The sequence below is a fragment of the Mustela nivalis genome (assembly GCF_964662115.1).
Source record: "Mustela nivalis genome assembly, chromosome: 18".
Lineage (NCBI taxonomy): Eukaryota > Metazoa > Chordata > Mammalia > Carnivora > Mustelidae > Mustela > Mustela nivalis.
In genome coordinates this window covers 11796198-11808719 of record NC_139037.1, presented here as the reverse complement: position 1 = coordinate 11808719, position 12522 = coordinate 11796198, and the positions used below count along the sequence as shown (strand labels likewise).

General features: G+C 46.6%; 1 protein-coding gene across 5 annotated transcripts in view; it reads right to left on the bottom strand.

The window, feature by feature from the left end:
• WDR59 (WD repeat domain 59) overlaps positions 1-12522 on the bottom strand; it is a 228334-nt gene that overhangs the window by 192742 nt on the left and 23070 nt on the right. For all 5 annotated transcript variants that reach the window (XM_082712206.1, XM_082712207.1, XM_082712208.1 and 2 more), the window contains exons 4-7: positions 9265-9350; positions 8145-8225; positions 4853-4890; positions 1494-1582 (exon numbers count right to left, since the gene is read on the bottom strand). In XM_082712206.1, the coding sequence (XP_082568332.1) occupies positions 1494-1582; positions 4853-4890; positions 8145-8225; positions 9265-9350 (294 nt within the window). The remainder of the gene's footprint in view (positions 1-1493; positions 1583-4852; positions 4891-8144; positions 8226-9264; positions 9351-12522) is intronic.

Here is a 12522-nt window from a genome sequence, read left to right as displayed (position 1 = left end):
AGCAAAAATCCCAAGTATTAATTATGGGTGGCAGGGGGAGTTAAAATCCTTTAAACAAAACAGATAAAACTGCTGAGGGAAGTCAGGATTCTCAGTAGATCGACAGGAACAGTCTGGCCGTCTCTTTCTGGAAGATCAGGAACACTACTAATTTCTCAACACTAGTTCAGAAGACAAATACTGACAGGGATTCCAAGGGCAAACTACCAAATGGTTTATATTGTGGATGGCCTGAAAACAGTCTAAAGCAAGTCTGTATGCACCGCAAACCAACCAAATGTTTTATTTAAACCATTTACATATTTAAACACTATACTAGTGATGAAAGGAACAAAACCAATCAACACTTTAGGGAATCAAGAGAGGGGAGAATGGCTAATACGAGACCGCACTAAGGGACAGAGACAAAAACTAACACACAGAAGACGTACCCAACCAACCCTTATGTACAAAATCACCTTCTCACCCAGAAGCCATGGAAGGCAGAGGGCTTCGGCCAGCACAAGCTTCCCTACCAAGCTGTAGCACCCACTTCACCCGACCCCCCATCTGCTTCATTTCCTTCTCCTCTGCCCAACCGTCTGACCAACTCCCTGCCACAAGGGAAGGGACAGGGCTGCCAGAAGCCATGCTGGGATGAGACCGCATCCCGGCTGACAGTTTCGGGAAACTACAAGTGGCTGCTTCCCACAGGAGCTGAGAAGCTCTAGCCCCTACTGTCGGAAAGCAGGAAGTGGCATGACACCCACGTCTTACAAAGTCAACTGCCCCGTGCATTATGACCCCATCATCTGGGAGTCGGACACGGGGGAGCATTTTCCCGCATCTCTGTCCTCACTGATGCCAACAAACCAAACTCTCAATAGACTCTCCATGGCGGCAGCCACCCAGGAGCCTGTCCCTCTCCTGTGCCCATCAGTTACATGGGTTGTGCAGGGAGAATATATGCTCTGCGAGCTTCTGTGAGGCTAAGAGGACAGCTGGATGTCTAAGGAAGGATTTGAGCACCCTAAGTCCCTCGCCTTGGTGATTTCTACCAGAAACATCCAGGGTGGAATATGTCCTAGAACAACCAGTTTGCCCTCTGCAATATGGAGCAGGCTGACCTTCTAGAACAGTGTCTGGTCCCCGGGCTTGACCTCCTCAGTGACACACTATCAGTATCTTCATTTTGAAGATCAGGTAACCAAGGCTTGGAGAAGTATAGTGGCTCAGCTGATAATGTAATTAGGAGGCAGCAAAATGGGGCTCTAACTTAGCAGGCCCCAGTTCATTTTCTTAACCACTGATCCTAATACTCTCTATCTTCCTTCAACATGAGTTTTGATCAGGAAGCAAATGTCTTCCAGGACTATGATCTTAAAATGGCAATTTGCCACAGTCCACAGGGCACCCTGGCCTTTCTAGATGAGTCCTGCTACTCACAGCACCGTCCTCACACCCCCAGGGAGGGACTAAGGACCAACTGGGGTGGGCGACAAGAGATTACTCACCCGCTTGTCCCATATCCGCACATCCCCGTCATGACTGGTGGCGAGGCAATTAGCATTTTTTTTATTCCACTTGACCTGTGAGGCACCGGCTGCAAAGGAAAATCAGGGGAAGAAAGCGGCTGCCCTCAACCCCCCTGGCACCAGAGTAGCGAGCGCTTCCAGGGCGGCTGGATAATGAGGTCCCGCTGAAGGAGAACAGAACCCGTCAAGTGTCTGTGACTGCACCAGCCCCACATTAAAGAGAAAATGAAGCCAAAAAATTAATGAATTAACTCATCAGAACAGGATCAGAGTCACCTAATTGAGGAAATAATAGCACTCAGGAAAAAACCCTACTGGTGACCTCCGCGCAGAATCAGCAGGGAAGCACGTTTTCTAATGAGCAGCAGCCCAACATGGCGCCATGGCGGGTGGCGGTGGGGGTGGGGGCAAATGACTACTCCTCACACGGTCTGTCTCTTCCTCATCCCCATCACCGGGGCCAGCCCAGCTCTCCCACTCAGAAGAGCCTCAGCTCAATGCTGGCTCCCACCATCTCCCTCCCTCCCTCACTCCCCTATTTTGGAGGGCAACCTTGGAGAAACAAAGGTTCCTGAAGCTCAGCTGAAGAATAAGGCCCGGACTTGCTCAATTCTGCCCTCAGAAGGGTGTGTGCACCTGCCCCCTCCTGCGCTTCCCCTTCCATCAGCGGCTGCATATGACCCCCGGCCCTGGATTCAGTCAGAGAACGGGAATATCCCCCCACACTGTGAACTGAGTCCTTTCCCCACCCTACCAACACAAAGAGGTAACAACAGTAAGAAGGAAGCTATCTGAGAGGAGGCATTAGCGTAAGATGCCAGACGGGCTGAGACCTGTGAAAATCTAGGACATATCAGCACTGGTAGTTGGCTCTGAAAAATAACCAAGTTCATTCAGTTACACCAGAACAACACAATGGCTCTCCTTCCCATCTCTTCTTGTCTTTGCTCAGGCCACAAGCATTTCCCCCTTTGGGTGGGGTGTTTATTACTGGGGACACCATGGTGCCCTGATCCAAGAAGAGTGGGAATGACACAACAAGGACTTAGAATCTAACAGGAAATGGAGTTAAGACCCAGAAGTTATCCTTGCTTGGCTTTGGCTTTTTGACACAACAAGGACTCAGAATCTAACAGGAAATGGAGTTAAGACCCAGAAGTTATCCTTGCTTGGCTTTGGTTTTTTGTGTTTTTTTGCTTGAGACACAAGGCATCTTAAGTCACCTAGGAATGAACAGTGGAGACCCCTAAAGGAGGAAGCTAGCGTAGGAGACCCAGTTTCTTTGCAAGAAAAGGTATCAATTGCAGGAGAAAGTTGAGTAGGAAGAGTCGGCCCCGTTTCCTCAAGACAGATTACTCGAAGACTTCCAAAAGAAATATACTTTCTCCAGTGTGGAGGGCCATCAGACCATGAGGATTGCCAAAGGGTTCTGGGAACCCCCTGATTCAATCTGTTCTACTAGAGTTGCGACAACAGGGTCAAACAGTTCCCAGACCTTGGGTATTCTCAAACAGAGAATAGTCTGGAGTACACACAGGCTCTTACTTACTCCCTACCCCAAAGGCATAAGAAACGCTCTCATGGAGAGATAAAGGACCACGGACTCCAGGGAGCAAAACTGGCCAAGTTTCACCTTCAGGGAATGGTAGATCAAGCAGCTCACCAAATCCACAGCCTCTCATTTGCCTCTTTTCTCCCAAAGCAGCTTTGCTACCACTGAGAAATCTCACTGAGGGGCGCCTGGGTGGCTCAGTGGGTTAAGCCTCTGCCTCCAGCTCTGGTCATGATCCCGGGATTCCAGTATCGAGCCCTGCATCGGGCTCTCCGCTCAGTGGAGAGCCTGCTTCTCTCTCTCCCTCTACCACTCCCCCTGCTTGTGCTTTCTCACTCTTGCTCTCTGTGTTGCTTGCTCTTGCTCTATTGGAAATAAATAAATGAAATCTTTAAAAAAAAAAAAAAGTACCAAAAAAATACAAAGGAGCAGGATTTAAGAGACAGATAATGTATATTTTTAACAAAGATGTCAAAATACAATACTGATGGGACACCTGTGTGGTGCAGTCAATTAAGCCACCAACTCTTGGTTTCGGCTCAGGCCATGATCTTGGGGTTTTGAGATCAAGCCCTGCGTTGTTGGGGTCTGGGCTCAGTGCAGATGTCTGCTTAGATTCTCTCCCTCTTCCCTGTCCCTGCCCCACTCTTTCTCTCTTTCCAAAAATAGATGAATAATAAATCTTCAAAACACAATGCTGATGACTGGGCTTCATCACTGTAAGATACACTATTTCTGTGCCCAAATTCTACTCTCTGTAAATACCCCACAACAGCCCCAAAGCAGAATTCCAAAAACAATCAGTTCCAACTGAGAAAACAGGGGGACCGGGAAGTAATTTCAAAGTTTCAGTATATCCACATTAAATGACAGCATGCGAGACACAATCAGCCTCATCTAGATTATGGGGAAACCATAAGACAAACAACCTGGTTTCCTCAATAAATAAACCTTAGGAAAAGAAAAATAAACCAAAAAAGGAGAGGAGGAAGAAACCTACCAATTGCAAAAGATGAGAAATAGATCAACCACTTATAAGTATGTTTTTTATTTGGATTCTGATTTAAATAATTTGTAAAATAACAACAACTGAGATTAGGGAAATCTGCATACTGCTTAAATATCTGATATTAAAGAGCCACTGTTAACCTTTTTAGGTCTGCTGTGATCATATTTTCTTACAGGGTTCTTCTCTTGCATAAATATCACCTACTGAAATATTCATTGAGAAATAATATAACACCCAGGAAATGCTTCAAAAAATTCTTTTTTTTTTTTTAAAGCAGGCTTCATGCCCAACGTGAGGCTTGAGCTCACAACACTGAGATCAAGACTTGAGCTGAGATCAAGAGTCAGACCCTTCCTTAACCAAATGAGCCACCCCACCCAGGCACCCCTTCAAATTAACTCCAAAAGAGATGGGAGTTGGGGCTGAGACAGTGGGTAGAGGCAAAGATGAAATAAATAAGACTGGCCCGCCAGTGACCGTTGTTGAAGCTGGATCATAAATATAGAGCAATTTCATCTTCTATTTTCATACGTGTTTGAAATTTTCCACAATAAAAAGTTTAAAAACAAACCATTTTGGCTCCTGTCCTTGAATCCTGAAATGAGGTCCTGACCATGCTTAGCACTCCTGACTCTAACTTCCGAAAGCAGCCTAAAACAAGCCCTTTGCCAGGAGGGACCTAAAATCCCACCCATCTGAGCTGGAGACTGGGGCAGGGGCAGCCCCATGCGAGGAGGGACGGAAGGAATGACCTAAGCCAGGGGAGCATACACTCACCTACAGCAGACAGTGCAACCGTGGGCTTCCTTGTGTCTCTGGAATAGAAAAGTCAGAGATGAAATGCCCAAACCGTATGCTACCACCCTGGTACTTTCTGCCCTCTGCACACAGTTCGCCCTCCCCTTTCAGTGGGAGCTTAGAGTTCAGAGGGAACATGAGGGCCTTAAAAACAAAGGTAAAGGGGCACCTGGGTGGCTCAGTGGGTTAAAGCCTCTGCCTTTGGTTCAGGTCATGATCCCAGGGTCCTGGGATCAAGCCCCACAACGGGCTCTCTACTCGGCAGGAAGCCTGCTTCCTCCTCTCTCTCTGCCTGCCTTTCTGCCTACTTGTTATCTCTGTCTGTCAAATAAATAAATAAAAATATTTTTAAAAAAACAAAAAACAAAGGTAAAGAGAGCCCTATCTCCCTTCAGGGACAAACTTTCTCAGCTCCTTCAAATGAGGCTGAAGGTGAATTTCAAATCACATAGTTGGAGCCATAGAAAGCGAACTACATGATTCAGCATGGCCTGCCTGACCCTGACGTAGGGATGGAAGAAGCCAAAAAAATCCCTTCCCGAGGCCATTTCTCCTAGTGGCAACCAAGTGACAGTCATGGAGGCTTAACTCTGCAAGGACCTTCCCGGCAGGACTTCAGAGGTGAAGTAAAAGGTGACTCTCAAATTCCCAGCTGCTAAGAGGGGGAAGCAGCCCAAGGGTCCACCAACAGAGAAGTGGATAAACACAATGTAGTCTATACATACAATGGAATATTATTCAGCCTGAAGACGGAAGGAAGTCCTGTCACAAGCTACAATAGGGACAGCCCTTGAGGACATTAGGTTAAGTGAGATAAGTTCGTCACAAAAAGACAAACACCAAATGATTTCATTTCCACTTATATGAAGTATCTCAAGTAGTCAAAGCCACAGAAACAGAAAGTGGGAAGGTGTGGGATGAGTAGTTTTAGCTTTGTAAGATGAGAAGTTCTGGGGATGTGCTGGGCATATACTTTACTGAACTGCACACTTAAAAATGGCAAGGATCTGGGGCGCCTGGGTGGTTCAGTGGGTTAAGCCTCTGCCTTCAGCTCGGGCCATGATCCCAGGGTCCTGGAATCGAGCCCCATGTTGGGCTCTCTGCTCAGCGGGGAGCCTGCTTCCTCCTCTCTCTCTCTCTGCCTGCCTCTCTGCCTACTTGTGATCTTTATCTGTCATATAAATAAATAAAACCTTAGGGGCGCCTGGGTGGCTCAGTGGGTTAAGCCGCTGCCTTCGGCTCGGGTCATGATCTCAGGGTCCTGGGATCGAGCCCCGCATCGGACTCTCTGCTCGGCAGGGAGCCTGCTTCCCTCTCTCTCTCTTTCTCTGCCTGCCTCTCTGCCTACTTGTGATCTCTGTCTGTCAAATGAATAAATAAAATCCTTAAAAAATAAATAAATAAATAAATAAATAAATAAATAAATAAATAAATAAATAAAACCTTAAAAAAAAATGGCGAGGATCGGGGCGCCTGGGTGGCTCCATTGGCTGAGCGACTGACCAACTGTTGATTTCAGCTCAGGTCATGATCTCAGGGTCCCAATACAGAGCCTTTCATCAGGCTCTCAGCTGGGTGTGGAGCCTGCTTGAGATTTTCTCTCTTCCTTTTCCCCTCCCCTTGCTCTCTAAATAAATAAGTAAATAAATAAATAAAATCTTTTTTTTTTAAATAATGAAGATGGTAAATTTTATGTTTTGGGTTTTTTGACCACAATTAAAAACCAAACCAACCAAACCAAACAAAACAAAACAAAAACCTACTCCTGGATAGAATGGGAGACTCTCAGAGAGAGACTCCTGGGTTCACTGTAAAGCCAGAGGGCAACTTCACCTCCAAATGGTAACGTGACATGACTGGGCGTCAATCTAGACCTTGGGCATGGATGGCCAATCTGCAGCTGAGGCTTACAATCCAGAAAATCTGAGAAGGAATCATCTGTTCAGTGTCCCTTAATCTTTAAATTATGAAAACAAATTATTTCACGTCAGTGAGGAATACACTAACCTTGCCCCGTAGTTCCTGGGGGTTTTGTTTCGGTGTTTGTTTGTTTGTTTATTTTAAAGATTTTATTTATTTCTTCGTCAGAGAGAGAGAGAAGGAGCTAGCACAAGCGGGGGGAGGCAGAGGGAAAGGAGACTTCCCGCTGAGCAGGGAGCCCGATGCAGGACTCGACTCCAGCCCCCTGGGACCACGACCTGAGCTGAAGGCAGAGGCTTAACCGACTGAGCCATCTAGGTGCCCCCTGGGGTTTTGTTTATTTAAGAGCAGCCTCCTTCCTTCACCCCCGGATTTTGTGTCCTTCCCCACTCGGTGCTGCCATTAGACCAACTGCTGCTGAGGCACTAACGAGAGAGGGTTATGGGTGAAGTCCGCCACGCACATCCTGAGTCGTGGCTCCCTTTCCCTGGTCTGTCCACCTCTTACAGTAAATCATCCCAGAGTCCCTGCCAATTGGGAGCAGAGCAGGGGGGTTCCGTCCGGGGGACTCTACGGACTACACCCTCTGGTTAGTCGCAGCTGCTATGGCAAAGGGAACTTTGTTCTATGAAGGGAGAAGAAAAGACGTTTACTAAGAACTTCCGACACGCCAGGCCCCGAGCCGGGTGCTCCTTCACTTGTCACCTCATGAAGAGTAACCCTGAGAGGTGGCTCTCAGTGGCACTTACAGGTGGGCGATGGAAGTTTTGCCAAGAGCAAAGCAGACGTGCCTTAGAGCACTGCCTGCCGTAGCACATGTGTGTCTGTACCCACCAAGCCCCCCCACCGTCACCTGTCACTTCAGTTAAACTTCCACTGGACTTCCAGACACCAGCACCTAATTCGCCGCCAGAGGGATTTCCCTGCTTGCTGAGGCCTGCTTTGCAAATCTCCGTGACGGGCCTGAAGTGCCAGGGAAGGGGGGCCCCAGAGTGCAGGCTTCAACCAATGACTGCCAATGGGTAGCACCCCCACTTCCTTAGCTCTTGAGGGCGGGACACCTCCAAGGAGGGAGTTCTGCACTAGCACCTAGCAGCCCCCAGTAGGAGTAAACGCCACCTGTTCACAGGGGTACCTGAAGGATAACACGCCCCTGCCTGGAGCCTTCCTGGTCCTGTCTCTCTTCTCTGTCCCCACCGGCATTTCTGTCACCTCCTAAACAATGTGCCGGCCACGTGTCCTCATCTCAGGGTCCGCATCCCAGAGAAACCAAACTAAGACCCCTGATCTCTAAAACAAAGATCCCAGATCGTCCCAAAGCCTGGTGGTTTGGCATTTTAATTGTTCTTACTTGATATCCCAAATGTAGATGTAGGTGTCCACGGAGCTGGTAACCAGGAGATCCGGCTCAAACACGGCCCAATCCAAGTCACTGGGAATATGAGATATAAACAGAACAATTCAGAGTCCAGTTCCAAAGTGCCAGCAGACTCAGTTTCTAGTAGCTTCCAAGAGTCACCACTCATGGTCCTCCCTAACATGACTTAAGGCAGCAATCTCCAAACTTCTCCAAACAAGACTTAAGTGAGCTCCAGGGGAAACTTCCAGGCCCTCCCCCCTTGTCATCCCCAGCTATACTATCACCTGCTCCCAAAAAAGAAATGGAGGATTTCAATTTCAAGTGCATGTGCGCGTGCACACACAGCAAAAACACAAAGTAATTTTTGACTTATCATTCTCTAAATCAGGTTCAACCACAGGTACCTTGAGTAAAACCAACACCTCTTAGAGCAGTGGCAAACTGCCACGTTGCCACATAGCTTTCAAGAAGGGCAAGGCCACCCTAACCATGTCCTCCCTCCTAGAAAGGCAGTTCCTGTGCAATTAACACAGGCCAGGGATCCAGCCTTTCCCAGCATTCCCTGGGCCAGCTGCCCCACTCCTGTACTCTCTTCTTGCTACCTCCCAGAAGGAGTATTCCCCACCCGGAAATAGTGACCTAAGGATACGATGGATCAAGGAACACTCCAGAGGCCAAGGCCACAGGCAGGAGGCGGCCATGCAGCTGGGTAATGAACTCTGCTGCAGGAGATCTGTGCCCCAAGCTGCTGAAGAAAGAGCAAAGGGCTGCATCCTGCCCTCTGTACTCCTGGGCACTGTTGGTTGTCAGCAGAGTAATTCTGCTAGCTCCCTCCCGTGGCAAAAGATCAGCTCTAATCCTTCACTCCAGACTGGGCTGTATCTGTCTTGAGTGTCTCCTGGAATCGGGGTTAGCGGTTACACCAAAGCTGGTTGATCTTGCTTGGCTATGAGGGCCATCACTACCATGAACGCTAAGGACCCAACAGCCACCCACGGCCAACGCAACACAGAGGGTTAGGCCACGCAAGGAGGACGGTGTCTTCATTTTAGTTCCCACGAGACTACAACAAAGGGAGACAGGCCAGGAGCTGCAGAGGGCTGGTACCTACCTGATGACACGAGTGTGGCCTTGTAGGGTGGTGCCGACTTCCCCGCTGCCATCTTTCCACTTATAAAGGTCGACCCGCTGGTTACTCTGAAAAGAAACAAGGGAAAGAAGGCAGGCAGGAGCACATCAGAACATATGCTCTCACCGCAATCTGCCGAGGGCTGAGAAGGGGAAGCCATGCAGAAACCAACTCGCATGGCAGAGATTTACAGACTGACTTCCTTATGAAGCCAAAAAAAATGAATACACTTAACATCTGAGCCACCCTTAGCTCAGTCCACAGCACTAAAGGGCAGTGCTATCTTCAGAGTGAAGATACCCTGAACAGGTACAGCTGAACGGAAGCTACAGAAGCAGTACTGAACGTATGAGCAATGGCTTATGGAGATGTTCCTGGCCGCTAGAGGGACCGCCTCCCAACTCAGAAGGTCACACACCCATCTCTCCAGCTGCTGTCACACTAGAAATGTTTTTAGTTCGCCCTTCCCACTTATCAAATGCCTGGAGTCCTTCCACCACGCTTTAAAAACACATATGCAGAGAAAGAAAACAGAACTAACACCAAAGGCATGTCCTAGGAGGCAAAATTATACAGATTCCTTGAAATATGCCTATACTTTCTTAAAAGATTAAGTAAAAAGATACGGGGAAAAAACTGGCCAGAAGAAACCACACTACAATAGGGAAAGGAGAAAAGAAAAAGCCATGTTTCAACCAGCCAGCAAAATACTTAAATATTAAGAGCTTAAGAAACACACCAAAAGTGAATAAAGATTATAATAGTCTGATTACTAATAGGTATCTAATAATTTCTGAACAAATACAGAAGATGCAGGTTCATTAATATCTATATATTACCAGACTGATTTTCATTTTAGGCTCAGAGATAGACAGATGTACAAAGTTCTAAGGTTTTAATCCAGAAATGCCAGTTTCCAATTCTAAATAGATAAGGTTCCCGGTCTAAAGCTTAGGATTCAAAACAGCTTCCAACGGGAACAGGAATGAGAAGTTAAGTTCCCCTCATCTTACAACACTATCCCATCTCCGCTGCGCGGCTCTGCGAGTCTACGTCCCAGGAATCTTAAGAGCCCTGCTTCCTGCTCTCCCGTGCCACGCTGCACACTGGCTGCCATCACCCACCTTACAAGGGAGGCAGCTGAGGCTTGGAGAGCTGGGAGAGCACTAGAGATAAAACAGTGTCAAAACTAGGCCTTGACCTCAGATGTCTGTAATTTCAAAGCTCTTTCTTCTGAAAAACGCTGTCGTCCAACCAACAGCAATAAAACAAAACAAAAAAAAATCAATAAATTAAACTTCATCAAAATCAAAGGACATTATCAATAAAGTAAAAAGACAATCTACAGAATTAGAGACATATTTGAAAATCATATCTCTGGGGCCTGGATGGCTCACCTGTTAAGCGTCTGCCTTCGGGTCAAGCGTGATCCCAGGGTCCTGGAATCGAGCCCCAAGTCAGGCTCTCTGCTGGGGGGGGAGCCTGCATTTCCCTCTCCCACTCCCCCTGCTTGTGCTCCCTCTCTCACTGTGTCTCTCTTGGTCAAATAAATAAATAAATAAATAAAATCTTAAAAAACAAAAAACAAAAAAAGACCAACTTTAATAAAAAAAGAAAATAAATGAAAAGAAAATTATATGTCTGAGGCATCTCAGTAGCTCAGTGGGATAAGTCGACTCCTGGCTTTGACTCAGGTCATGAGCTCAGGGTCATGAGACTGAGCCCTGAGTTGGGCTCTGTGCTCAGCAGGGAATTTGCTTGTCCTTCTCCCTCTGTTCCTCTCCCTGCTCTCTGTCTAAAATAAATAAATAAAACCTTTTAAAAAAATCTTATCTTGGGGAGCCTGGGTGGCTCAGATGGTTAAGGGTCTGCCTTTGGCTCAGGTCATGATCTCAGGGTCCTGGGACTGAGCCCCAAGTCAGACTCCCAGCTCATGCTCTCTCTCTCTGTATCTGTCTCAAATGAATAAATAAACAATCTTTAAAAAAAAAAAAAAACTGTATATCTGAGAAAGTCTAGTATCAAGAATATATAAATAACTTTGACAACTCGGCAGCAAAAAGACATACAGTCCAATTTCAAAATAAGCAAAGGACTTCAACAGACATTTCTCCAAAAAAGATGTACAAGCGGCCAACGGGCACACGAAAAGATGCTCAAAGCATTAGTCATTAAGGAAATGCAGATCAAAACCATAGTGAAATACTACTTTATACCCACTAGGATGGCTATAACTTAAAAATTAAAGAAAAAAGGGGCGCCTAGGTGGCTAAGTCAGTTGAGCATCTGCCTTCAGTTTGGATCATAATCCTCCAGTCCTAGGATCAGTCCCTGCGTCAGGCTCCCTACTCAGCAGGGAGTCTGTTTCTCCCTCTCCCTCGACTCCTCTCCCTTTCTTGTGCTCTCCTGCATGCCCTCTCTCTCAAATAAATAAGCAGAATATTTTTAAAAATAAAAAAATTAAAATTAAAGAAGAAAAACAACAGAAAACAACGATTTTGTTGAGGATATAGAGTAACCAGAACCTTCACCCATTGTTGGTAGGACTAAAAAATGATTCAGCTACCACAGAAAAAAGTCTGATGGTTCCTCAAAAAGTGAAACACAGACTTACCATATGACCCTGCAATTCCACACTCCTAAGTATATACCCAAAGGAACGGAAAACAAGTACTCAAAAGAAGCACATGTACACCCATGTTCATTTCTGCTTTATTCACAGGAGCCAGCCTAAATGTCCACTGGTAAAAGAACCATTAAACAAAATGCATTACAGCCGTACAATGGAAGAGTATTTGGCCATAAAAAGGAGGAAAGCACTGATTCATGCTACGACAGAGATAAAGAAGGTAGAGACAAAAGGCACATAGTGTGTGGTTTTGTTTATGTGGAATATCCAGAACAGATAAATCTACAGAGACAGAGCACAGGCCGGTGGTTGCCAGGGGAGTGGGAAGGGGGAATTCAGAGAGATGGCTGAATGGTAAGGGGTTTTACTTCGGAGTGATGGAAATGTTTGGGAACTAGAGGAGTATGGTTGTATATATCGTGAATGTCGTAACTGACATTAAACAGTCCACTTTAAAATGACTGTCAAAAGAAATTAAGAAGAAAAAAGAAAAGAAAACAACTGTTTCCCTCCCACCCCCCCAAAAAAGTACTATCTCACCACTCAAAGTAAACAAATGCAGGGCTAATCCACTCAGGCCAAGTACTGACTGGTTGGCCTCAATCAGTGGT